Source organism: Eschrichtius robustus, chromosome 19 (assembly GCF_028021215.1).
Source record: "Eschrichtius robustus isolate mEscRob2 chromosome 19, mEscRob2.pri, whole genome shotgun sequence".
Taxonomy (NCBI): domain Eukaryota; kingdom Metazoa; phylum Chordata; class Mammalia; order Artiodactyla; family Eschrichtiidae; genus Eschrichtius; species Eschrichtius robustus.
In genome coordinates this window covers 58,744,634-58,768,499 of record NC_090842.1, presented here as the reverse complement: position 1 = coordinate 58,768,499, position 23,866 = coordinate 58,744,634, and the positions used below count along the sequence as shown (strand labels likewise).

General features: G+C 54.2%; 3 protein-coding genes across 7 annotated transcripts; 1 reads left to right on the top strand and 2 right to left on the bottom strand.

Annotated features, from left to right (window-relative positions):
• Positions 1-4,953: 4,953 nt before the first annotated feature.
• ZNF576 (zinc finger protein 576) lies at positions 4,954-8,243 on the bottom strand. Of its 4 annotated transcripts, none has more exons than XM_068528451.1 (3): positions 7,617-8,243; positions 7,355-7,455; positions 4,954-5,690 (listed from the first exon to the last, which is right to left on the bottom strand). In XM_068528451.1, exons 2-3 carry the CDS (start codon positions 7,437-7,439, stop codon positions 5,263-5,265), a joined length of 513 nt encoding a protein of 170 aa, XP_068384552.1. In that variant the 5' UTR covers positions 7,440-7,455; positions 7,617-8,243; the 3' UTR covers positions 4,954-5,262. The 4 variants fall into 4 exon arrangements, with proteins under 4 accessions (XP_068384552.1, XP_068384551.1, XP_068384554.1 ...); XM_068528450.1 differs by having other exon boundaries at positions 7,836-8,243; XM_068528453.1 differs by having other exon boundaries at positions 8,089-8,243.
• Positions 8,244-8,344: 101 nt separating this feature from the next.
• IRGQ (immunity related GTPase Q) lies at positions 8,345-12,125 on the top strand. Of its 2 annotated transcripts, none has more exons than XM_068528145.1 (3): positions 8,345-8,463; positions 8,920-9,451; positions 10,702-12,125. In XM_068528145.1, the coding sequence occupies exons 1-3, from the start codon at positions 8,454-8,456 to the stop codon at positions 12,023-12,025; spliced, it is 1,866 nt and encodes a 621-aa protein (XP_068384246.1). In that variant the 5' UTR covers positions 8,345-8,453; the 3' UTR covers positions 12,026-12,125. The 2 variants fall into 2 exon arrangements, with proteins under 2 accessions (XP_068384246.1, XP_068384247.1); XM_068528146.1 differs by having other exon boundaries at positions 8,345-8,611.
• A 6,552-nt stretch (positions 12,126-18,677) lies between these two features.
• PINLYP (phospholipase A2 inhibitor and LY6/PLAUR domain containing) lies at positions 18,678-22,521 on the bottom strand. The gene is made up of 5 exons (XM_068529215.1): positions 22,437-22,521; positions 21,197-21,313; positions 19,397-19,549; positions 19,017-19,160; positions 18,678-18,823 (listed from the first exon to the last, which is right to left on the bottom strand). The coding sequence occupies exons 1-5, from the start codon at positions 22,504-22,506 to the stop codon at positions 18,678-18,680; spliced, it is 630 nt and encodes a 209-aa protein (XP_068385316.1). The 5' UTR covers positions 22,507-22,521.
• Between the last annotated feature and the right edge of the window lie 1,345 nt (positions 22,522-23,866).

Sequence of the window (23,866 nt, the reverse complement as noted above, 5' to 3'; positions counted from 1 at the left end):
TCAAACACAACAGAATTTTCTTGCTTACGTCATAGTCCAGGATGGGTGTTTCAGGTTGGCAGGTAACCTCCATATGGTGATTTGGGGACCCAGGCCATCCTGTAAGCCTTTTGTCATTCACGTGGTCATGGCTGGGTGTCCGTGGCCTGGGTTCTGCCAGAGGAAGAGGAAAGAGAGCCTGGAGAGGTGCACATGTTCTCTTAGAAGCCCCAGCCTGGAGGTGGCACATAGCGCTTCCACTTACGTTCCTTTGCTGAGAGATCAGTCACATGGCCACAGGCTGCTGCAAGGGAGCCTGGGAAAGGCGGTCTAGCCAAGTGCCCAGAAAACGGTTTGTGGAAGACAGCTAGTGCTCTCTGCCACTTCATCCAAGAACCTTCACAAAGAGGACTTTAATTATAATCATAGCTCTGCTCCCTGAGCGCTTCTTGGGTGCCAAGTGCCAGTCCAAGAGCTTTATGTATATTGACTTAGAGAAGTTGTGCATCTAGGAACTTACAAAAATAGAACTTTAATTATAATTACAGCTACCATTTCCCCAGCACTTACAGAGCGCTGCATTTTATTTACATGAGATCATCGGGTCCTTAGAATAACTCTGTGAGGCAGGGGCTGTGACGCATTAATTCATTTAATAAGTATCTTTTGAATACTTGCTGTGCGCTAAGCATTGGGAACACACCAGTGAATAAAATAAAATCCTTGTCCTCGTGGAGCTTACACGGAGGTGGGAAGGGGCCACCGGTGGGGACAGATAGTAAACAAGAAATAAACAAGAAAGATGTAACATATGGTGGATGGTGGTAAGTGCTGTGGAGAAAAATAGAGAAGAGAAGGGAGAACAGTTCTGGAAGAGGGTGCAGTTTAAATAGTGTAGTCCTCCCTGAGGAGGTGACATAGAGACCTGAGACCTAAGCAGAGACCTGAGAAAGGGAGGGAGGGAGCCTGGCACACGGGTGGGAAGAGCGATCTAGGCGAGGGGGCGGTGGGGCAGGAGCCTGCCCCACGTGTCAATTAGGCAAGAGTAGCTCGAGGGATGAGGTCAGAGGGGAACAGAGGGTCAGCTTATTACAGCCTTGTGGAAACACAGGCTCTTGCTCTGAGATGGGAAGTACTAATTCACAGAAGCTTGGCACTGAAGCTCCTTTGAAAATAGAAGCCTAATTATAATAATAGCTAGCATTTACTGAGCATTTACTGTGTGCCAAGCTCTGTTCTAAGGCGCTTTACATGTGTTAACTCATAGAAGCTTGGCAACTAAGAACCTTCAAGAATAGAACCTGAATTACCATAATGGCTCACAGCGGACCAGGCCCTGGGCTAAGCGCTTTATATGGACGATCACATCGGATCCTTATGAGGTAGGGACTGTTACTTATTACTCATTCATTCAACAATGATTTATTGAGCACCTAGGAGATGCAGGCACTATTTGGGGAGCTGGGAGTAGAGTGGTGAACACAATGAACAAAAATTCCTGCCTTGGTGAGGTTATATTATAAAGGGGAAAACAGATACTTGAATATTTAGGTAAACATTTAAAATGTTAGAAGGTTATAAGTGCTGTGGAGGAAAAGAGAAGGGGGATGGGGAGGCTTGTGTGTGTGTGTGAGAAGCAGTTTCAAATGGGGTAGTCAGGAAAGGCTTCACTAAGAAGGTGACATCAGAGCAGAGACCTAGAGGAGGAGGAACAGGTCATGTGGCTGTGGGAACAGCAAGTGCAACGGCCCTGAGGTGGAACCTGCTTGGGATGTTGGTGGAAGCGCACTTGGGGCCACAAGGCTGTTGCTGAGGGAGGCAGGGGGAAGACTGGTGGGAACACAAGAGCTGAGAGGGGCAGAGAAAAGCAGAGGGGAAGAGGACCGGGTCACACAGGCCATTAATACCGACTCTGACTTTCTCTCCGAGTCTGTCGTCATCATCATAATTCTTAGAGGCGTAGGGGCTACTATCATGACCATTTTACAACTGCTACAACCAGGGCACAGAGAGGTTGAGTAATCTTCTAGAGGTCACACAGCTGGGAAGAAGCAGAGGCCAGGTTTGAATCCAGACAACTGGAGGTAAGGCACCCATTCTTAGCCACTAAGCCACACACCAGAAATGGCTGTCCACAGCCACCATCTGACTTGCAGGAGTGTATTTGGTCTCCAGAGTTATTGAGGTTTTTTTAATCACGTTGGTTACCAACATTTAAAAATGGGCAGGTTTGACACAAAAATGGAAGTTTCTGGCTTCCTTGTGAGACTGATTGCTGAACCCACAATCCCATGGGGCAATAGTCTGCTGGAGCTGAGTGGGGGTCACCTCCTATTAATGGGGCATTCCCTCCCACATGCCCAGTCCCCACTGTCTGGCGTCTGGACCCCTTACACCCTGCTTGCCTCACTGATTTATGGTACCTGCTTGGCCCCAAAGAGCATTTACATTCCGACGCCTGTTACAGGACCTTGACCAAAGCATCTTTCAAAACCCATACTTTTCATCCTAGAAGCTCAGAATCTTACATTTATGCGCTCTTTGAGACTTTCATAACCACTGTAGCTTAGCATCAGTGAATCTCAGAATCATCAAAGCAGAAATTCACAGCTCATTAAAACCACATGGATGGATCTTACTTCCTGGAGCAGCATGCCTAAGCCCTCTTCTGCCCTAAGACAGGGCTTTCTAAGCATAGAAGTAGCGAATTATCCATTCACCATCAAAAGTTCCTAAGGATCACGAGAGACTGGGAATCAAGAGACCTAGTCTACTGCCAATGGGGTCATTCAGTTCTTCAGGGCCCAGGCAGGATATGGAGACCAAGCTAGGAATTCCAGAGGATTCAGTACCGGGAGTTGGTTACACAGGTACTAAAACGCTGAGAGCACAAACGTGGAAAAGTGAGGTGACTGAGAAATGAGTGTCTGCAAGAAGCTCCCACCTCTAGGACTGGGATGCAGAAAGAGAAGCGCAATGACCAGAACCCAGTGGGAGCTTGGAGGGCAGGCCTCGCCACGTGTGTGGCTGGTGCAGGGACTGGCTACCGCACAGCTGCTGCTTAAACCCCAAGAGGGGCACAGTGCCTTGTTCTGAGGGTGTAGAAAGGTATTGGAGCCCGAACTGCTGCTGGAGGGGTTCCAGCAGGCGCCCAAGGCAAGGTGAGTCCCTTCTCCCCTCTTCCAACCTTCCTTCTGCCCATACCTCCTGTGGGATGAACTTAAGGAAGCCAGCTCTCCAGGGAGTCTGGGAAGCATAGCTGCAGAAAGCCCAGCCTCACAGAGCAGTGTGGAAGGGTGGGCTGAGGCTGAGAAATAGGTAAACAACTGGGCACAGTCAAGGAGTTCTTTCTGGAGCCTCCATGGTAAGCGCTGTCCTAGGTGCTGGGGATGAAGCAATGAGGAAGACAACCCGCTTGCCCTCAGAAGCTTGGATTCTAGAGGAAGGACACGGATGATGACAGAAACACAGGTGTGATAATTCCAAGTGTTGAAGAGTGCTGGGAAGAAACTAAATCAGGCTAAGGGTTGGAGGTGCTATTTTAGCCAAGGAGGACCTCTCTGAAGTGGCAGGTATTGAGACCTGAATAATGAGGAGGCAGCCTTGCAAAGTTCTGGGTGAGAGGGAACAGCAAGTGCAAAGGCTCTGAGGCAGATGCCAGCCTGGCATGTGTGGCTAGAGTGTAGTGAAAAAGACAGAACCGGGAGGGAGTTGAGATTGCTTAATGGGCTGGGACCTAATCGCTGTTGGGTTTTGTGGGCCTGGGTAAGGCCTTTGGATGTTACTTATGGGATGCCGTTGGAGGGTTTTGAATGAGGAGTGATGTAAGCTGACTTACATGTACACAGGGGGTGGTCTGTAGTAGAGAGACTGGAAGGGTGGGGGGGAGCAGTAGTGATAGCAGACCCAGCCTCCTGCTGTCTTCTTGCTCTGCCAGCCTGTTGTCGCTCTCATGGTCCAAGATGGCTGGATACCATGTCCACATTCCAGGCGAGAAGGTGGAGGAAAGGCAGGTTCCTTTCTGAAGCTTGAGGACTCTACCCAGGAATTTAGTCAGAACTCAGTCACATGGCCACATCAGGCTGCAAGGAAATCTGGGAAAGGCAGTCTTTGTAGCCACCGTGTGCCCAGCTAAGAAGGGGGAGATAGCTCGGTCTCTACCATATCCATCTCACCTGTGGGCTTTCAAAATATCCCTCAATTCAAATGCAGTCTGTGATTATTGTATGCAGGGCTGTGATTATTGTATGCAGGGCATCGACCATTGTCTCTAGGGGCAGGGCAGGTAATGCAAGGGAGTAAAACTGGTCCAGTGGAACTCAGCCCAGGGTTGGGCCTTTCAAGAGCTGAAAATAGGATCTTAACGGAATATCTCCCTGTGTCGGCCAAATACTACAGGAAACAGAAGGTATCTCTGTTTGACTCCAAACCAGTTTGCCCACAGGGCCAGGCCAGGTCTGCCCTGAGCTCCCCACTCCCCATGCCCTTATGTTCTCTGGGAATTCCTGCTCAAAAGCCAGAGTTCCTTGTTTAGACATTTTATTGTGGACCTTTTGTTTTTAGATACTATTTCTGTCAGTTTATTCATGCCATCTCACCTACACATACAAAAAATATTCCGTGACCAGAATGGTACATAAAATTATTTAAATGAACAATAAATTATCTGGGGAGGAGGAGGGCAGAGCCATCCAATGCCATGGCCCCTCCTTGAGTGGGAAAGGCTGGCAGGGAGTGGGAAGAGACAAGGGCCCAGATTGCAACCCTCACATGACTCAGTACAGCCTCCGACTTTGCTGTCCCATCCCCAAAGGCTCAAGTTGCTCCACGTGTGGGACCCGTTCGGTGGCATTACAGGCAGGCGACACCTCACTTTCCCTCCCCCATTCAGGCCCAAATCCAGGCACTTGGCTCTTGCAGCCCCATCGCGTCCATCTGGGAAGAATTAATGGTGATAACACAATCTGCAGCTAGTTGTGATTTCAAACTATTTAATTGGGAACGAGGAAGATACAAATAACAAATTTCCCTCTTTCTTGTTAATTTCATTTTTTTTTTTTAAACAAAAGATCTCACTATTGTTTGATTTTACTGTTTCCCTGAAGGCTTTTGTGTCTTCCAAAGACAGAAGCTCTAAACGAGCATCTTCTGGGTCCTATTGATCAGGAGTTCTTTGCCTTTCTAGGGAGGAAAGTAAATCCCTCCAAGGCTCCCATCCCATATCAGACGGGGGTCCCACCAGCCACAGAGCTTCCACTGCCCTAGGGAGGGCTGGACCAACACTCAGAGCTCCCCCCGGGCATGCCGGATGTAGTGCTGATGCAGCCCTGCTTCCTGGGCAAAGTCCTGCCCGCACTCAGTGCAGGCGAAGGGGCCAGGAAGGGGGTGGGCCTCGTGCGCCTGGCGATGCCGCCTCAGAGAAGCGGCCTGCCCAAAGGTCTTGCCACAGTCAGGACAGGGGAAGGTGGGTGGGGTGGTGGTGGGCACAGCCGGCTGGGAGGGCCTGGCCGCTGGACCGTGGCTGCGCTGGTGGGTGATCAGGGCCTTGGAGGAGGGGAAGGAGCGGGCGCACGTGAAGCAGATGAAGAGGACCCCCTGCAGCTTCTGGGCCACGAAGTCCGCTGGGTGCTCCCGCTTCATGTGACGCTCCTGGAACTTGGAGTCTGCGAAGGTGATGAGGCAGCGGGTGCACTGCAGGGCCCCCAAGTGGCCTGAGGGACATGAGGAGAGGTTGGGGGAGGCCAGCAGGAGTCTCGAGGGCCTCTCCCAGCCTCAGAATCGCACCAACAGTGAGCATGCAGGGCTTACTATGTGCCAGGTGCTATGCCAGGCCTGGACGGCAGACTTACTGGACCTGTGTTATGGATGAGCAGACCGAGGCTCAGAAAGGTTAGGTAACTTGCCGACAGTCATGAAGCTAGGAAATGAAACGGCGGAGTCAGGACCGGAACCCAGGGGGTCTGCCCTTCCTACAGAGCCGTGTGACAAGAGCACAGCCTCTGGAGCCAGACTGCCTGGAACTGACTCCTGGTTCTACCACTTCCGAGGCAAGTGGAAACGGCGTTTTCATCTGGAAAATGGGGTAATGACCACATCAGTATCTACTTTATAGGGCTGTTGTAAGGAATAAACGAATTAACGTATAAAAAGTGCTTAGAACAGTGCTACACAATGGTTTGCAATAATTATTGTTGAGAAAGAAAAGAAGTCCCACAGCTAGGAGCTGGCCTGGCACTCACAGCTAGGCCTTGGTGTTCTCCTGTTCAGCATAAACAATTTCACAGAACGTCGTCAGACAAGGCCATGCTGTGACTGAGACGAATCAAGACAAGACCATGCCATGATGCCTTCTAAACACAGACAAAACGTGAACACTGTCCAAGCCACGAATATGGCCAGACACCCCCCCCCCCCCACGTCGTGGCTAATATGAGTGCCTGCTGCTGCTTTACCAGTTACACCTGGAGCCTTGCTTTGTCCCTCCCTCCTTCTAGGTGAGATGTATTAAGACAGCCAGCCACGTAATTGCCCCTGCTTCCTGGCAGGGTCCATCCACAGCAAAAGCCCTTTCTTGAACCCTTCCCCAGATCACCTACCACAAGCCTAAATCCTGTAATAAGTCCTTTCTTATTACTGAGATGCCCCACGGTATGTGTGCTTCCTCAGCGCAGTGAGCAATAAGCCCAACTCGGTCAACTCCAGGTGTGTTCCTGGTGGTCTCCGGCTGGAGAGAGCATTGACACTGTGGCTTTCATCGTTATAAATACTTAACCTCTCTTTGCCTCGGTTCCCTCATGTGAAAGTGATAATTACCAATTTCACAGAGTCTGTTAGGAGGACGGAACGAGATAACAAATGTTAAACTCTTAGAATGCACCTAGCACATAATAAGCATTCAGTAGAAGCTGCTGCTGTTATCCTAGGTCAAATTGGCTACCTTCATTAACATTAAGCTTTCCCCTTTTCTGCCACTAATCCCCATACCAGCCAGCCCCGTGAGGTGAATAGTGGCAAGCCCTTTTGACAAATAGGGAAACTGAGGCCCAAGTCACACTGAGAGTCTGGGGCAGAGTTGGGACTGGGGCTGTCTGCCCTCTCCCAGCCACCTCTCCCACCCCAAGCCTCTCTGGATGCCACTCTGTGCCTCTGAACTGCATCCCATCCATGCTTCTGTGGATAGAGCAGGATGGGTACGTCTGAGGGTAATAAGGGTAGGGGTGGGTAATAGCAGGTCCTGGGAGGGCAGCTCCAGGACCATTAACAGCTCCTTCCCAACAGGCAAGTCCCCGCAACGCCCTGGACACTGAAATGCTATAGAAATCCTTTTAGCATCACAGCTCCTGCACCCCACCCATCTCTGATCAGCACTACTCACAGATGTCACCTCCCGGACTTTGGGGACGTCTCTCCTTGGACGAATCCTGCTGCTCCATGGCCTCTTTGGGGTGCCGGTCCTCCATGGTGACTGAGGCCCCTCTGGTCAAGAGAGGAGCACGCGTGACAGAACAGTAAATCAAGCGAAGTCGCTTATCTACAGCGAGTCTTAGAGGGCCCGCCAATCCTATGACCTTTGACAGGCTTGGCTTTGCCAGCCTTTGGCCGACCCCCCACGAGATAACATCTCCTTGAATTCTAACCTGATAGAGCAGCTCGCTAGAGAAGACTCAGTCCTCCCAGAAGAGTCAACTCCCCGGGTTTGTGACTCCCCTTAGAGCTTTCTCACTTGCGTGAGACCTCTGACCTATGCCTCCTACATCAAACTAACTCCCTGAACTCAGAGCGCGGGACCCTTGATCTTTGACACCAGCCTCATCCCCTTCTCTCCCACCTGTCTTGAGGCAGGTAGTGGTACCCACGCTTTAGCCTGCCTCCTTCCGGGAGACATCTTTCTCTGACATCCCGAAACTCTTATTGCACCTAGAGCCCCCGCTTCCCACGCGCGCTTTCAGCCGCTGTGACCCGCTGCCCCAAGCACTGCCCTCGGCTCCCTCCCGAGGCCGGTAGCTCAGGCCTCTGCTTTTCTCCAGACAGCAGAGGGCTGCCTTTCGTTGCGCCTGTCAGTTGCTCGTCACAGCGCCGTCACCCGAAGGGAAGCGGGGTAGGGCCCACCGAGTCTCAAAGTCCCGGTGGTTTCCACAGCCTTTCGCCTGATAAGCCTTTCGAAGCCCAGATCTCGGGTTGCCAAACGACTGCAGTGATTCAGTCGCGCCAACCCGGTCCTCAAAATAATGGGAGGGGTCCTTCTCTGCACTGGGGTGCGTAATGATGACGTTGCAAGCCTCCCTTGCCGTACAGACCTAAGCTTAGTGCGCAAGTGTGTTAGGCGCTCCTGGCGCGCACGCGCTTTGGCTCCCTCATGGTTCAAGGTTCGGCGACCGTGGAGGAGCGAGCGCCCTTCGGCCGCTCTGCGCAGGCGCTGCAAAGGGCCCTGTCCCCGAGGTTACGCTTTCAAGACACACCCCCTCCTAAAAGGAATGACGTCAGGTTAGAGCCCCGGGAAAGGGTCTGGACATCCCCAAATCCCGGCGCTTTAGCCTCACGGGCCTCCGTCCTCGGACCCCAGAGGCGGGGCTTCTCAGCGGCTGACCGACTGCTACCGACTGCGCTGTTCCGTGTGCCGGCTGTTTGCTCGGTCGGTGATTTGGAAGGGAGGAGTGAGGGGTAAAAACATCTGTGTCCCTGAGGGAGGAGGGGGCTAGAGGGCGGTTTCTGAGTTTTTGAAGCGTAAAGGGAAACGCATCCAGAAAGAGGGCGGACAGGACTCCCAGGTCCCTGGGGAATAGGGCCTGGGCGCCAGATTTCTAGGTGCCTGGGAGTGATACCCGAGAGCGAAAGAAGTGGACAGGGTAAAAGGCTGAAGTCTGAGGCCAGAGTGGGGAAGCTAGGAAAGAAAAAGGTTGGGTGCTCCGTGACCCGGGTCTTCCTCTCCCCGCTTTCCAGCCATGCCTCCGCCGCGGGGTGACGTGACCGTCTTATTCCTGGGGCCTCCGGGCTCGGGAAAGTCTGCTCTGATCGCAGCGCTGTGCGACAAGGATGTGGAGACGGTAGAGATCCCCGACGGCCGGCCGGATTCCGGGCTCCCCAGCCTGAGAGCTGCAGGCCCAGGCCTCTTCCTGGGCGAGCTGAGCTGCCCACCCGCAGCGCCGGGGCCGTGGGCGGCGGAAGCCAACATGCTGGTATTGGTGCTGCCCGGCCCCGAGGAGAATGAGGAACCCTTGGCCCCAGCGCTGGGGGAGGCAGCGCGGGCCGCCCTGGCCCGAGGGACCCCGCTGCTGGCTGTGCGGAACCTCCGCCCCGAGGAGTCACAGCATGTAGCCCAGGCCCGGGATCACACCGCAGCCCGGCTGGACAGCGCCGGGTTGGGCGCCGCGGCTCTCTTTGTGCTACAGACCGACTGCCGCAGCAGCGACGGCTGCGAGGAGCTAGAGCGCCTGCGGGCGGCGCTGCGGAGCCAGGCGGAGGCACTGCAGAGGTGAGCGCGGCGTTTCAGGGTGGGTTGAAGAGGACTGGTGCTTTATTTAGTCTGTACCTCCCACCCCTAAGGTGCTCTTTGAGGTCTGCGAGACCCCGCCCTCAGCGAGTTTGGGGCCAACCTTAACGGGGTATCTGCTGGAAGCCCTGCTCCCTCGTCCAAATCCCGACCCTCAGCGCAGGTTTTGAGGTCCACGAGGTTCCACCTCAAACTAGCGCTGTGTGCTTGACCCTTTTCTATCATCTAGGCCAAAGGTCAGCTAGAAGTGCGGACCTGTCATCCAGGTTCCGCCTCCTGCGAGCGCTCTGAGGTCTTGAGCCCCCGCTCCCTCGCGAGAATTCTAGGAGGGGCCGGGACCTAGCGCCCAAACGCTGCCCCCAGGCCAAAGTGTGAACGAGGGCTCACTCTCTCCAGGCAAGCTGGTGATCCCCGCGAAGCTTTTACCCGAAGACTCCACTCTCCAGTCTTCACCCTCCTGCCCACCATCTGCTTGGTTCTCAAGCGACCCCAGTCTCCGGAGAGCCACACCCTAAGCGAGCTTGGTCGTTTCGGGGGCCCTCCCCCACTTCCTTTCTCTAATCCCCTCTCGTTTCTGTGTCCACTTGCTGGCTACCTCCTGAATTTTCTCCCCCAACCCCAAGCGGCCTCCTTTTCTAGACGTCAGAACGAGGCTCAGCGAGGGGCAGCCTCTCCCCCAGGCCCACCACTCGTCTTTCTTCCTTAGCCACACGCCCTTGGTAAGAACTAGTAGATGAGGGTTCTCCCCTCATCTGTCTTTACAGCCCTCCTAACTCCTAGTCTCAGGAAAGAGCGCTCTTGGTGACCTTGCCCTTGTCGAATAGGGCTCGATTTTCGTTTAGTCCTCAATACAGTCGCCATTCTTTCTTTGCTCTAAACTCCACTCTCTCTGAGTTTTGCCCCGCCCAGCAGGGCTTTTTCTTAATCCTGCAGGTCCCTCGGAAAGACCCGCTCCCGCAGAGTTGAACCCCGGGGAAGACTTAGCCGGGTCCCCGTTTTCGGCTCTGTTGGCAACCTGATTTCTGATTTCAGTCCAGCCGTCCCACCCCTTCTTTGAGCCCCTCCCTTTTCTTCATAGCCTCTGATTCTGTGCCATTAGTCTGGCCCCTCCCTTTCCTGATTATTCGGAAAGCTCCGCCTTGTCATCATAGCCCAGTCCTGTCCCCCTAGCCCAGCTCGCCAGCATTTAGCCCCTCTTCTGCCCTTGACCCCATCCCTCCCTTTCCCCGCAGGCTCCTGCCACCGGCTCAGGATGGCTTCGAGGTGCTGGGCGCTGCAGAGTTGGAGGCTGTGCGCGAGGCCTTCGAGACGGGTGGCCTGGAGGCGGCGCTGTCATGGGTTCGGGCCGGCCTGGAGCGACTGGGCAGCGCGCGCCTGGACCTGGCCGTGGCCGGTAGGGCTGACGTGAGCTTTGTGCTGAACATGCTACTCGGGTTAGATCCTGACGACCCAGGTGCGGTGCCTGCTTCGGCGCCCGCGGAGCCCATGCCCTACCCGGCCCCAGAGCGCCCCAACGTGGTGCTCTGGACCGTGCCTCTGGGCTCCGCGGGCACTGCTGCCGCCCCCCACCCAACCCACTACGACGCTCTCATCCTCGTCACCCCTGGGCCCCCCACTGAGAAGGACTGGGCCCAAGTCCGGCCCTTGGTGCTACCAGATACGCCGCTGGTCTGCGTGCGAACAGACGGCGAGGGCGAGGATCCGGAGTCCCTGGACGAAGAGGAAAAGAGCGGCGAGAGCTTAGAGAACGCAGGCGGAGGGGGGTTTGAGAATGCACGCAGTGAGGGAAGGGAGAAACGTGGCCCTGGATCGCAGAAAGCAGGCAGTGGGGAAGGTTCAGAGGACGCAGGCAGCGAGAGTTTGAAGCCGGTTGGCGTCGGCGTGAAGAAACCGGGCAGCGGGGACTCAGAGCGCGCGGCCGCACTGAGCCCAGAGGACGAGACGTGGGAGGTGCTGGAGGAGGCGCCGCCGCCGGTGTTCCCGCTGCGGCCTGGCGGCCTCCCGGGGCTGTGCGAGTGGCTACGGCGTGCGCTACCCCCGGCCCAGGCGGGAGCGCTGCTGCTGGCTCTGCCACCCACGTCTCCCCGCGCGGCCCGGACCAAGGCTGCGGCGCTGCGGGCCGGGGCGTGGCGGCCAGCCCTGTTGGCTAGCCTGGCGGCGGCGGCGGCCCCGGTACCGGGGCTGGGCTGGGCCTGCGACGTGGCGCTCCTGCGAGGTCAGCTGGCCGAGTGGCGGCGGGCGCTGGGGCTCGAACCCGCGGCGCTGGCACGACGCGAGCGCGCGCTGGGCCTGGCGCCGGGGGAGCTGGCCGAGCGGACGCGCTTCCCGGGTCCGGTGACGCGCGCCGAAGTGGAGGCGAGGCTGGGCTCGTGGGCGGGCGAGGGCACCGCCGGGGGCGCGGCGCTGGGCGCGCTCTCCTTCCTGTGGCCGGCGGGCGGCGCGGCGGCCACAGGGGGCCTGGGCTACCGCGCGGCGCACGGCGTCCTGCTGCAGGCGCTCGACGAGATGCTGGCCGACGCCGAAGCAGTGCTGGCACCGCAGGTGCCCGCGCAGTGAGTGGGGTGTTGAGGACCGGGGCTTCCGGGGTGCCCCGTGTCCCGGCTGATCGGCTTGGTCGGGGGTTGAGGACTCCAAGTCGCCGTAAGAGGGAGGGGGCGTGGGGATCCAGACTCTGGCATGCTAGTATGGGATGTCTGGGCTTGTGAGATCACAGCGGTGGGGGGGAGGGGAGGAGGGGCGCGGGGGCCGCCACTCAGAATCCCGGGTGCTTGAAGGCGACGAGGGTTCTGACTACCGGTTGGAATGTGACTTCTCGTCACCAGGATTCCTGGGTCCTGAAGGGGAATAGAGTTCGGGGGACATGACTTCTGATTTCTCTGGGGGAGCAGAGGGTGTGACCCTCAGACTCCTAGACTCCTGAACTCCTGAAGGGAGTTGAGGGTTTGGGACTCCTCCAAGGGGGTATATCTTGGTCTCCAAAGAGTAGAAACTGGATCTGTTAGGTGTCTAGTCCTCCAGGGGGAGAGGAGGTGGAAGCCCTGCTTCCTGATGAAGGGGGTCTCCATCACACCGGGGACTCTAGCGTGGAGGAGGGGGTCTGGGTTCCCCAGGGAGCTGGAATCCTTGGGCTTCTGAGCCACAAAGGGATATAAGGTCTGGGTTTCTGGGAGGTGGGGGGATAGGCCTGCATACAAAGGGGGCTTTGAATTTTCATTGGGGGGAGGAAGGCTCTCTGGAGTCTCAGAACTCCTGGCTCCCAAGAGGGCTGTGGACCTTGATTCCTAATTCATGGGTGGTGGAAGGTCTCCATCTAGAGGAGGGGATAGGGGGCTGTGCGAGAGAGCTGGAGACCTTTGGTTCCTCTTGGGGAATAGAGGGGCCTCTAACAGTTGCTCCACCAGGGGCCTGGTGACCCAGATTTCTTTCCCAGTTGTTGTGGGGAGAATGGTACCACAAAAATGAGAGGAAGTAAGAGTTCTGGGCATGGTGGGCTCTGGGGGGTAGCCAGAGACCAGGAATGAGGCCTTCTGGGTGTGGAAGCACAGAAACCCCTACCTTAGAGGTATCTCCCAAAAGTCCCTAATGGATTTGGATCCTGGTAACTAACTGCCTTTCTCTGATTTTGACTGGAGAGGGATATGACTGCCCCCATTTTAGAGGTGCTGAGCGATTATGGGGCTCTCTGGGGACCCTGTTCCTCTGTCCCTCTCTCCTTTAGGGGTTTCTCTCTTTTTTTGGTCTTGGTTTCTTCTGTCATTAAACCTTAACCCTTTCTGACCTTGGTATTATACACACCTGCCTTTTGGGAAAAGCAACTGTACTGCTGCACTGATCCAAACGCTTCTGTGTTGGCTACCTCAGGTATCCCCGAGAGACACAGAGAATGCCACAGTGAGCAAGGGACCCACGGAGCAGCTGGGCAGGTGTTCCAGACCGTGGGAATGTGCCACAGTGAGGCAAAGGCAGAAACCACAGTGCCTGGAATGTTCTAGGCTGCCAGCTCCAAGTAGAGGAGAAGCCACAGGTCACAGAACTCTTCAATGCCAAAAACAGAAAGGGAGGACCTGAGAGGCCATCCAGCAGAATCTCTGTTATGTTAGATGGGGAAAGCAAAGCCCAGAGAGGGCAGGCTCTAGGCCCAACAGCACACAGCAAGGCCGCTGCCTGTTCTTATTTCCTGCCCCCGCCCATCCCCCAATCAACCTGATCTTCCTTCTGATGTTTGAGTGGGCCACCTGGGATCCTGCCTCAGGACCTTTGCACTTTCTGTTATTTCTGCCTAGAACGCTCTGCTCCCCGATCTTCCCACGGCTGGCTCCTTCTTGTCAATCAGGTCTCAGCTCAAGTGTCCCCTCACAGAAGCCTTCCCTGACCTCTGTAACTGAAGTAGCTCACACCCCCACCCCTATTATTCATCTTGGCGGGTTATTTTTCCTTGTAGCAATTATTACTGTAGAAAATGACCTTATTTATTTATTTACCTATTTATCGGTTATTATCCCCATACCTGTCCTGTTCTCTGCTGTACCCCCAGCACCTAGAACAGTGCTTGACACACACAAAGTGCTTAGTAAATAGTTAATTCATTAATCAGTGGCAGAACTAGGGCTGGAATTTAGGTCATCAGCCTCTTGCCACAAGACAGGGAAAAGGTGTGAGATGGGGGGAGAAACAAGTACCTCATGGGAGAGGAAGATCCTGTCTGGGGTCAGGGGACCTGGGAAGCAAACACAGCTTTGCCACTGTCACTCCGGGTGACGTGGGCCAGTGCCTTATTTTCCCACCTGTGAAATGAAAGGGCTGGACAAGAACCGTAAACGCTTCCGAGATCCTGTTTCCTGTGACAGCTGAACGCAAGGGTAACCAGTCTGAGGGGCGCTTCCACCACGTCTACCTTGAGCTCCCACCACCGGCACAATCTGTCCCATCAAAGCTGAGATGGCCAAGATGGGGAAGAGCATTTGGCTCTATACTGAACGGCTCCAAGCATTGTCCTCAAAGCTCTTCCGGCCTTAGGAGAATGTCCCTCATCCATATCTGCAATACCCAGTACGACGCTGGCTCCTCCTCAAGTCCAGCGTTCAAGCATCTCCGTCAAGCCTGCCTGCCACGTGCAGGGGCAGGAGGCGCGCAGAGCCGTGCTGTCCAGTAGAAACAGGATGTGAGCCACACGGGTAGTTTCAAATGTTCTAGTAGCCACATTAAAAAAGGAAAAGGAAACAGGCGAAACTAATTCTAATATGTTTTACCTCAATATATCCAAAATATTATCATTTCAGCACGTAATCAGTATAGGAAACTACTAATGAGATATTTCACATTCTTTTTACGCTAAGTCTTTGAAATCTGCTGTGTATTTCTCACAGCACATCTCAATTCAGATGATAAATTTTCATCAGAAATATCTGACCTCAATTTAGATTTCAGAAAACTCATATTTGGAGAAGTCGATTCATATACCCAAGTTGTCCCAATTATCTTGGATAGTTTTCCAATAACTGAGATGAGTAGCAATTTTTTAATTAATCAGAAGTAACTAAAATGTAAACTTCAGTTTCCCCGTTGCACCAGGCACACGTGGTGAGTAGCCACTGTGTTAGACAGCACAGCCCTAGAACACTTCCCATTATCACAGGGAACTCTGTGCACATTGCTCTAGGGTCAGACAGCCCTTTGACTGACCATGGGGGTGACCTTGGGCAAGTCACTCAGCAAATGGCATCTACCTCACAGGGTTATGGTGAGAATTCAGTGTATGCACGTATGTACATGCATTCTCTCAAATGCACAGCAACGAACTTGCAGCTCCTCCTGGAAGCTGGCACACTGGGAGCCCGAACGGTAGTCTCACCCCCATGCCTTTGCTCGGAGTGCCCTCCTCTCTTCCTGCCGCTTTGCCACCATCTCTGACTTGGTCCCGTCTGACATCTCTGCTCTCTACGTGTCTCTGTTCCAAATTCCCTCTGCCCTCATGCCAATGGGAATCATGCCTGAGATCAAATCTGAGAAAGCAAGACCCAGTTTTGTTTTCACGTGTCGCTGTCCGTTGTGGGGTGTGCTGATTGTGTTTGTGTAGTTGTATATTGGCACTCTTGGGTGTCAATGACTATCTTTTAGAGTGGTTGCCTTTTAAATCATGACTTTTAAAGGGATTGAATTTTAGGCTCTGTAGAGGCAGCAAGTTGCTAGTGAGACATCTGTCTCTGGGAGCATCCAAGCAGAAAAGACTAAGGCTCCCTTTTGGATGGATTGCTGGCTGCCATCAGGGTGTATCTACAAGGCACCTGCAGGCTGGAAGGCCCTTGAAGGCAGAGATTCAAGGAAAAGTATGGTGAATCTTGGCGTTGCCATCGCCAGAAGCAGAAGAGGCACAAAAGCCTCATGACCTTAGCTAAGTTTCATACTTGTCTGGATAATGATGGAGAGACTTGTGTCCACTGAGGTAGGAAACCATGAAGGCGGGTGAATCAGGTGTGGGTTGGCCTGTGGTGCTTTTTGGAGGAGTGAATAAAAAAGTAGAAATTCTATTGTGTGTCTGTTCTTTCGGGGTTTAAAGGGGAAAAAAGATGCTTGGGATTTTGACTGGAGCTGGAAGCCTAGACTCCGGGGTCCCTGGAGAGGAGAGACAGTGGGGGTCTGTGCAGGATAGGATCCCTTGGGCTGGAATTGAGAGACTTTGAGTTTTGCCACCCTGGAGGGGCTGGAGCAGACTATTAATTGTTTACACCTTGGGGGCTGTGATGGTAAACGTCGTAGCTCCGGAACCAGCTTGGCCCATTAATGCCCCCAGTGTGTTCAGCTTCTCTGCAGCCCTGCCCTTGGATTGTCCCTTCTCATCCTGACTCTAGACCTGGTCATGGGATCTGCTTGGCTACTGAGACAACAGCAAAGCTGATGGGCAGAGGCTTGAAAAGTGCTCGTGCATTGGGACTTCCTCTCTTGCTACCCGGGGGACCCCTGTCACTGCCACCACATCAAGAGGTCCAGGCTAGGGAATTCCCTGGTGGTGCAGTGGTTAGGACTCGGCGCTTTCACTTCCGGGGCATGGGTTCCATTCCCGGCTGGGGAACTAAGATCCCGCAAACCCCACAGTGTGGCCAAAAAAAAAAAAAAAAAAAGCCTAGGCTAATCTGGTGATAAGAGACATGTGGCCCAGTCAGCCCTGACACCCCAACCAGTGTCAACTCTCTGAAAGAGAGCTGCCTAGCTGACCAGCAGCTGAACCCAGCAGACACCAGAAGAACCATCACCCAGCTGATCCCAGACCACATTGCCAACCGATTATTCTAAGCAAATGAGGTTTGGAGGGGCTTGTTACGTAGCAAAGGATAACTGATACAGGCTTGTCCGCTCTCTCTGTGATGTGGTCTCTTTCTCCCCTCAGTGTGACCCAATGACTAAAATCTTAAGCTCTGCCACTTTTTAGCTGCTACGACCACCAATGTGACATTCCTTCTCTGAGCCTCAGATTCTTCTGAAAACAGGGATGAGAATAATAGCGCCTATCACATGGAGTAGTTGTGAAGACAAAATGAAAAACAGCCCCAAGAGGTCATGGTGGCCATTCGTGCTGGTTATGAAATGTGTCTGGCAAGGCGGGGGCTGGAGTGGGGCATTCGGGGCCCGGACTGCGCCTTCTCCTCCTCTCCTAGTGGGGTTTGGTAGGGTCATGTGACTAGCTCCATCCAGTGAATTGTGTCAAGTCCCTTCTGAGTGGCAGCATTTAGTCATCCATGTGAAACCTTGCTGGACTCTCTCCTGTGCACAGAAATCGGCATTAAGTTGGTGACTGCTCCACAATTATGATGAGCAGAATGCCCTGTGGACGGTGCTAGACGTGGAAGGTCAAGGATAAACCAACCTTTTTTTTTTTTTTAAAGATTTTTTGGATGTGGACCATTTTCAAAGTCTTTATTGAATTTGTTACAATATTGCTTCTGTTTTATGTTTTGTTTTTTTGGCTGCGAGGCGTGTGGGATCTTAGTTCCTCGACCAGGGATCGAACCTGCACCCCCTGCATTGGAAGGCAAAGTCTTAACCACTGGACCACCAGGGAAGTCCCTTAAATCAACCTTTTGTGAATGGGTACTTCTTCAGCAAATACCTCTCCTCTCCCTCCCACTGGTGGGGGAGTGTACTTCCCTGCTCCACTGACGTTGGCTTTGACCATATGATTTACTTCACTCCATGGAACGTTAGCACCCCCGACCTCAGCAGAGGCCTTTGGTGCACTTGGTTTTTGTGCCCCTGTGATCTGCCACGAGAAAGACATTAGCCAGGGAGCCGCTGATCCCAGAAGACTGTGAAATGCCATGGAGGAGAACTTGAATCCCCCTCCCAAACTGGACCCAAACCCATCGAAGCACAGCCAGAAGCAGAGCTGCCCCAGCCACCTACAAACCCTTAGAAAGAAGAAGGATTGTTGTTACAATCTCAGTTTGGGGATGGTTTGTTACACAAGCATTACTACAGCATGAATTGACTAATATAACTTTGTTGCTTTAAACCACTGTGATTAGGGACTTGTTTGTTACTGTAGCATAATCAATTCTGTCCTGACTGATGCCAGGGTCTAGCACCTGCCAACTAATGGCCACTCAGTAAGTGGCAGCTATTAGGATGATAACTATTTGGCCAGACACATTGTCTCCAGAACCAACATCGTCCTAAAGGTGCTGGGCACTGCACTAAGTGCTTTTTTAGTTTTCTTTCATTTGACTCTTAAGACAGCCCTTTGAGGTTATGACTATTAATATCCACATTTTACAAACGTGAAAACTGAGGCAAAAGAGGGAGAGGTTAACCAGGAGAGGTGATCATGGACTCTGGAGTCTGATCTTCCCTAGCTGTTTGACCCAAGCCAAGTGACACCGCAACCTGTGCCTCAGTTTGTTCCTCTGTAAAATGGGGACAATACTTTCAACTTCACAGAGCTGTTGTGATTATGAATGAGGTACTGCAGGAAAACACTTAGCGTGGGGACCCGGCAGGGAGTAATCCCTTAACAGAAGGTAGGGTCTTGCCTCTCTTCCTTCCAAAGAGGGGGTTCCCAAAGGTTGAGACCCCCTGCTTTTTGCATCCCACCTCCCTGAAATGCATCACATCACAAGAACTCAGGCTTGTTCTGTTAAGTTGTTTAATATATTGGCACATGGGAAGCTGTAGCTGAGAACAAATCGAGACCAAATGTGGCATATGCCTCAGTTCTTCACTTAGCCTTGCCGGAAGGCTGGGGGTCTGGAAGACAGTTGGCCTGGGTGATGGTGTAGATACGAGAGGCTGAGGGCACCAGGGTCCCAGGCTTGGTGTGGCAGGCATTCTCTGTAGCGCAGCCCCGAGTAGCAAATATGACGCCTGTTGGGGGGGAGGGATTTCAGACGGGAGTCAGGACTTCCAACCCCTCCCTCCTCATGACCCTGGGGTCATGCCCCTGCCACCTCCTCACCCAGTTCTCTGGACCCACTCTCTCCCCTAGAATCTGGAAGTATGAGCCTCCACTTCTGGAAGCCTCCCTGTACCCTCCTCCAGAAATCTAGGTGCCCCTCACCAGTCTGCACTTTGCCAGCACAGGTGATACAGTGGCTTTCCTGGCCAACACAGAGTACTTTCTTAGTTGAAGAGCATGTTTCCTTGAAGGGGCTGATGCAGGTAGGGCACTGGAGGCCATTCTCCGTACGATTGTTCTCGGGAGCTGGGGAGGAGGGTGGAGTGTAAGGCGTAAGGTACGTTAAACCCTTTCCCAACCTCACAACAACCCTGGGGACACCGGTTGCTAATGGACACTGCATTTCACAGGCGAGGAACTGAGGCTCAGAGCAAGGAAGATGCTTGCCAAAGGTTACAGCGCGGGTCAGTGGCGGTTGCTCACAGCAGGCTCTCAGGCGGGGCAGGAAGGGACTCCAGATGTGGGGCTGAGCTGGCACTTACTGGGCAGGGGATCGTGGTTGCAGACATCGCTCTGGCAGCAGCGTGTGTTGGACACCATGTAGTTCTCAGGGTCCATGGTGATGGAGACGAATCCTGAGCTGCAGGCGCTGGATTTCATGCAACCCTTATAGGTGTTCACCGACTGGTGGCCTTCTGCAGGATGGCGAGGGAGGGGAGGGCTCAGGGGCCCTGGCCTGGACCCCGGCTTCCAGGTCTCTCCCAACCTTACAGCTGCCCCAGCCCGCTGCTGTCTAAGGAGGTCTCTTCCAGCCCCCCAGAGTCATACCCCCTTATCTGCCTGGGGCATGGTCTGGACTGTTTATTAGGTCCGCTCCACCCCACCCCCTCCAGGCTTTGGTGGTCTCTTGCAGTTCCCATCGGCAAGCCCTGGTGCCTGCCTGAGTGGTCCCTTCCGCCCCATGCCACCCCACTGCCATCCTCTAAGGGTCACACCTGTAGTGGTCTTTTTCAGGCCGCCTATGGCTATCCCCATGGCGGTGTGAAATGGTCTCTTCCAGCCTTTCGCCCTCCCCTGACCCTTGGAATCCCTTCCACCAAATGCTGCAATGCCACCCTTGCCCCCCAACCCTGTAACACCCATATCCTTCTCTGTCTAACGTGGTCTCTTCCAGATTTCCCCAGGGTCACTCCCCAGACCTCCCATCGATGGCCTCTTGCTGCCCTCCTTGGCTACTCTCAGGTCTTGCCTGAAGTGGTCTCCGTCCAGTCTCCACGGCCTTCCCCCTCCCCCTCCCCACAGTACGGTGGTCTCTTCCAACCCTAGGGTTTCCCCTCTTTACCCCACAGAAAGGTGTTTTTTCCCCCAACTTCCTCCTGCGGTCCCAGGGTCCCATCTCCCTCCCATATACTCCTGGGTGGTCTCTTCAAGACTTTCAGGTCCTTCCCCCACCTGCCCACTCTTGCTAGGTGAGTAGGGCAGCGTGCAATCTTCTATCCCACTTTACACACCCCCTCCGGTCGGAATGGTTCCTTCCTACACTCAACGTGGGCCTTGCCTCCTGTCACATCCTTCCTTCTCCAGTCTCACGCCCTGCCCCACCATCTTCCTTTAACTAAGGGTTTCTGGGTCTCTTTCAGCTTTGAATGAACACCCCACCCCCCCGTGGTTTCTTCCTTTGCTCCCTTTCTCCCCGATCCTCCCTCAGGTCTGGGACAGTCCCTGACATTTAAGTCTTGCCGCTCCTCTGCCATTGTACTCATATGTCTCCCCATTGCCGCAGCTCCACTTCTTCTTTGTGATAATTTGCTCCATACTTCAGGATTATCTTCCCTCTCCTGTCTGTTCTTTTATCTCTCTCCCTCTACCCCAATATCATCTCTCCTCTTCTTGTCAGGAATGGTCTCTTCCAACCCGCATCCCTAGGGGATCCCTCCCGCCCCAAATGGTCAACCTGGTCACATTCCTTCCAACCCACCTCAGCCCCTTCCTTCTCCTCTACACGCCCCCCTCCACCTCTTGCATATTAGATTTTTCCCCTCTCGCGATTTCTCTCTTCCCCCTTGTCCTTTCCTTTCCTAATCCCCTCCTGCCTAAGAAAGTCTCTGTATCTGCCCCACCCCCACCCCATCAACTCTTTGGAGTCTAATGTTCAGAAATCCCTGACAACAGTGGTTTCTGTCGTTCCATCGGATTCTCTTCCCTCCATCCACCCCGAGATTGCCTTTCCCTCTTTCCTGCCCGCTCACCACTGGAAGGTTCCTCCCTGCGCGTGCTGGTATCTGCTACCCCGAAAGCACAGCCCCCTCCCCAGGATCTGACGCCACGCCCTGCCCTCTTACTTCTGTTGGTGTGAGCCACGATGACCACGCAGGAGTCCTGGTCGGGGTCACAAGTTTGCACATTTCCACTGCACGTGGGTCCGGAGGCTGTACACACCTCACAGCTTAGTGGGTACCCTGCAGTGTAGAGAGCAGGGCTCTAGTCAAGGGTGGTGTGGTCTGCGGACCAAGACTTTGGACGGAGTCCAGAGGGGGATGCGGGGGGCGGTCTGAGGGAGGAAGGAAGGGTATCTCCCTGATTGTTCTTGGGCGGGGCATTGGCGGCTGTCCAGGGAGCCGTCCGAAGCTCTGGCAGAGACCCGGTGGTGCTCCAGCAAAGCTGCTTTCAGGGGTGGGAAGTGACTCCACCAGGGAGCAAGTTTACCTAATTACAGGGCTGGGGACTTTGGACGCTAGGGCCCTCTGAGAAAGTTTGGGGACAGGGAGGGGTCCTGGTGAAGGTTTCCATGGACTTTTGTGAAGCTTCAGGTGGAGCTGGTTCTCGGAAGTGAGACCCTCTTCCTTGTAGGTACCACGCGTAGGTCTTGTAGACAGTAGGAGCCCAGGCAGGGGTACCTGAGGCTGGGATCTGCATCCCAGGTCAAGAAGGGAGAGCGAGGACCAGGAGGGCAAGCGCATGGGCTCCTTGGTCCTGAGAGAGGAGGCAACTGGGGGCCCAGACACTGGGCAACTGCGTCCTGGGGAAGGTGGGGCTTGCCTGAATTCCTGCATCTAGGGGAGGACACCAGGGGTCTGAATTCCCTAGAGTTCTGGGAGAAAGAAAATCTCTCCCCTGCCCCATCATTTTTTTAAAAAAAGATTTCCCTTTCTAATCATACTCTCGTCTGATTCTCTAGAATTCACACGTCTTTTTTTTTTTTTTGGCCGAGCTGCATGGCATGTGGGATCTTAGTTCCCCAACCAGGAGTCGAACCCACGCCCCCTGCAGTGGAAGCGCAGAGTCTTAACAACTGGACCCCCAGGGAAATCCCCAGATGGCTTATTTTGAGACCCTGCCTGTGGGACAGGGGATTCAGAGCCCATCAAACCCCCTCCTTTCTCAGGGATTCACACACACAAGTTTCTGAGCTATTCTTCCCTTGGGGCCCCAGTCTTTCTCTCCTTTACCCTCTGCCTTTGCCGTGAATCTGAATTCCCAGGACACCTCCTCTTTCCCCCTCGCCCCTGGAGGACCTTGCTGAATGCCCTCTCATAGTGCTCTTTCCGAAGGTCCCAGGATTCCAGGCCCCTAGTCACTTACCCAGGCCCAGGAGGGTGCAGAGCAGCACGGAGGCCAGCAGGAAGGTCTGGGGTTTCGTGGAAAGCCTCATGATGGATGAGTGAGTGAACCTGCAGTCCCAGGTCCCCAGCTCTTCTTATAGGAAGCTGAGGAGGGGTGGGTCTGGACCCACCCTACCCCTAGGGTGAGAAAGAAGTGATGTAAGATCTGGGGGCAGGTTTCTGTAGCTCTGGGGTGGGGAGGCAGAACCAGAATCTGAATGCGACATGGGTATCTTGTGCCCAGCCCCCTCCTCCACGGGGACCCCAGGAGTCTGGACTTCCAGCCCTCTCTTCCATCAGGACCCAGAAGGTCACTTCCCTATTTTCTCACATTCCCACCCCCCACCTCTTTTTTTTTTTCTGACCTGAGGCCCAAGATCAGAATCTCAGAATCGGGTTATTTGATTCCCTGCAGGGTAGAGTGGCTGCTAGGACTGAGATACCCTTCTTTCTCTTCCCAAGGAGGTGCCCAGCGTGGGTGAGGCCCTACCTGGGAGCGTCCAGCATGTCCAGGCTTGTTCTGTAGGGGCACGCTTGGCTCATATTCACTTTTCGGTGTTTGGGCTGTCTCCAGCTCCGACCCCACCCCAAGGTGCCCTTCTGGGTCTCTCGGGGACTGAAGAGAGGGGCGCTTGTCACTGGGCAGGGGTGGGCGTGGTATGAGACACATGCCCATAGGTCACATTGGAAAACTGAGGCATGGTTGGAAGCACTCAAGGCTGGATGTGTGTTTGGGCACATGCACTGTGTTTTATTTAGGTTCTTTTTTTTTTTTTTTTAATTTATTTATTTATGGCTGTGTTGGGTCTTCGTTTCTGTGCGAGGGCTTTCTCTAGTTGCGACAAGCGGGGGCCCCTCTTCATCGCGGTGCGCGGGCCTCTCACTATCGCGGCCTCTCTTGTTGCGGAGCACAGGCTCCAGATGCGCAGGCTCACTAATTGTGGCTCACGGGCCCAGTTGGTCCGCGGCATGTGGGATCTTCCCAGACCAGGGCTCGAACCCGTGTCCCCTGCATTGGCAGGCGGATTCTCACCCACTGCGCCACCAGGGAAGCCCTTATTTAGGTTCTTTACCCACTCTCTCTGCCTCAGGCATAAGCTTGAGAGATCAGAAATTGTGTGTGTGTGTGTGTGTGTGTGTGTGTGTGTGTGTGTGTGTGTGTGTGTGTGTGTTGGTGGCGGGCATGGGGAGAGTAGCCAGCAACCGGTGGAGGGGATCCTGTTGCGGTAGGCTCCAGGCTCCCTGCAAAAATCCACTCAGATTTGCTGGCCTCTTGCTTTCCAGGCTTCAGTTGGGGTGGTGAGGATGGCGAATTTCTTCTGGGGACCAGTCCTGGAGGCCACGCCAGTGCTAGGCGCCCAGAAAACCTAGTGTGAAAGTCACCGGGAGGAGGGGCTAGAGAGCGGTTTG

Excerpts from the sequence above, each read along its gene's own strand:
- IRGQ (XM_068528145.1), top strand. Across the intron at positions 9,452-10,701 it reads CAGGCGGAGGCACTGCAGAG|GCTCCTGCCACCGGCTCAGG; the intron begins GTGAGCGCGGCG and ends CTTTCCCCGCAG.
- ZNF576 (XM_068528450.1), bottom strand. The coding sequence starts at position 7,864 with ATGTCTCCCGGAAGGAGGCAGGCTAAAGC. Across the intron at positions 7,456-7,835 it reads GGAAGGAGGCAGGCTAAAGC|AGGGGCCTCAGTCACCATGG; the intron begins GTGGGTACCACT and ends TCTCTTGACCAG. Across the intron at positions 5,691-7,354 it reads AAGTCCGGGAGGTGACATCT|GCCACTTGGGGGCCCTGCAG; the intron begins GTGAGTAGTGCT and ends CATGTCCCTCAG.
- PINLYP (XM_068529215.1), bottom strand. The coding sequence starts at position 22,506 with ATGAGGCTTTCCACGAAACCCCAGACCTTCCTGCTGGCCTCCGTGCTG. Across the intron at positions 21,314-22,436 it reads CTGCACCCTCCTGGGCCTGG|GGTACCCACTAAGCTGTGAG; the intron begins GTAAGTGACTAG and ends TCTACACTGCAG. Across the intron at positions 19,161-19,396 it reads CAACCACGATCCCCTGCCCA|CTCCCGAGAACAATCGTACG; the intron begins GTAAGTGCCAGC and ends CCTCCTCCCCAG.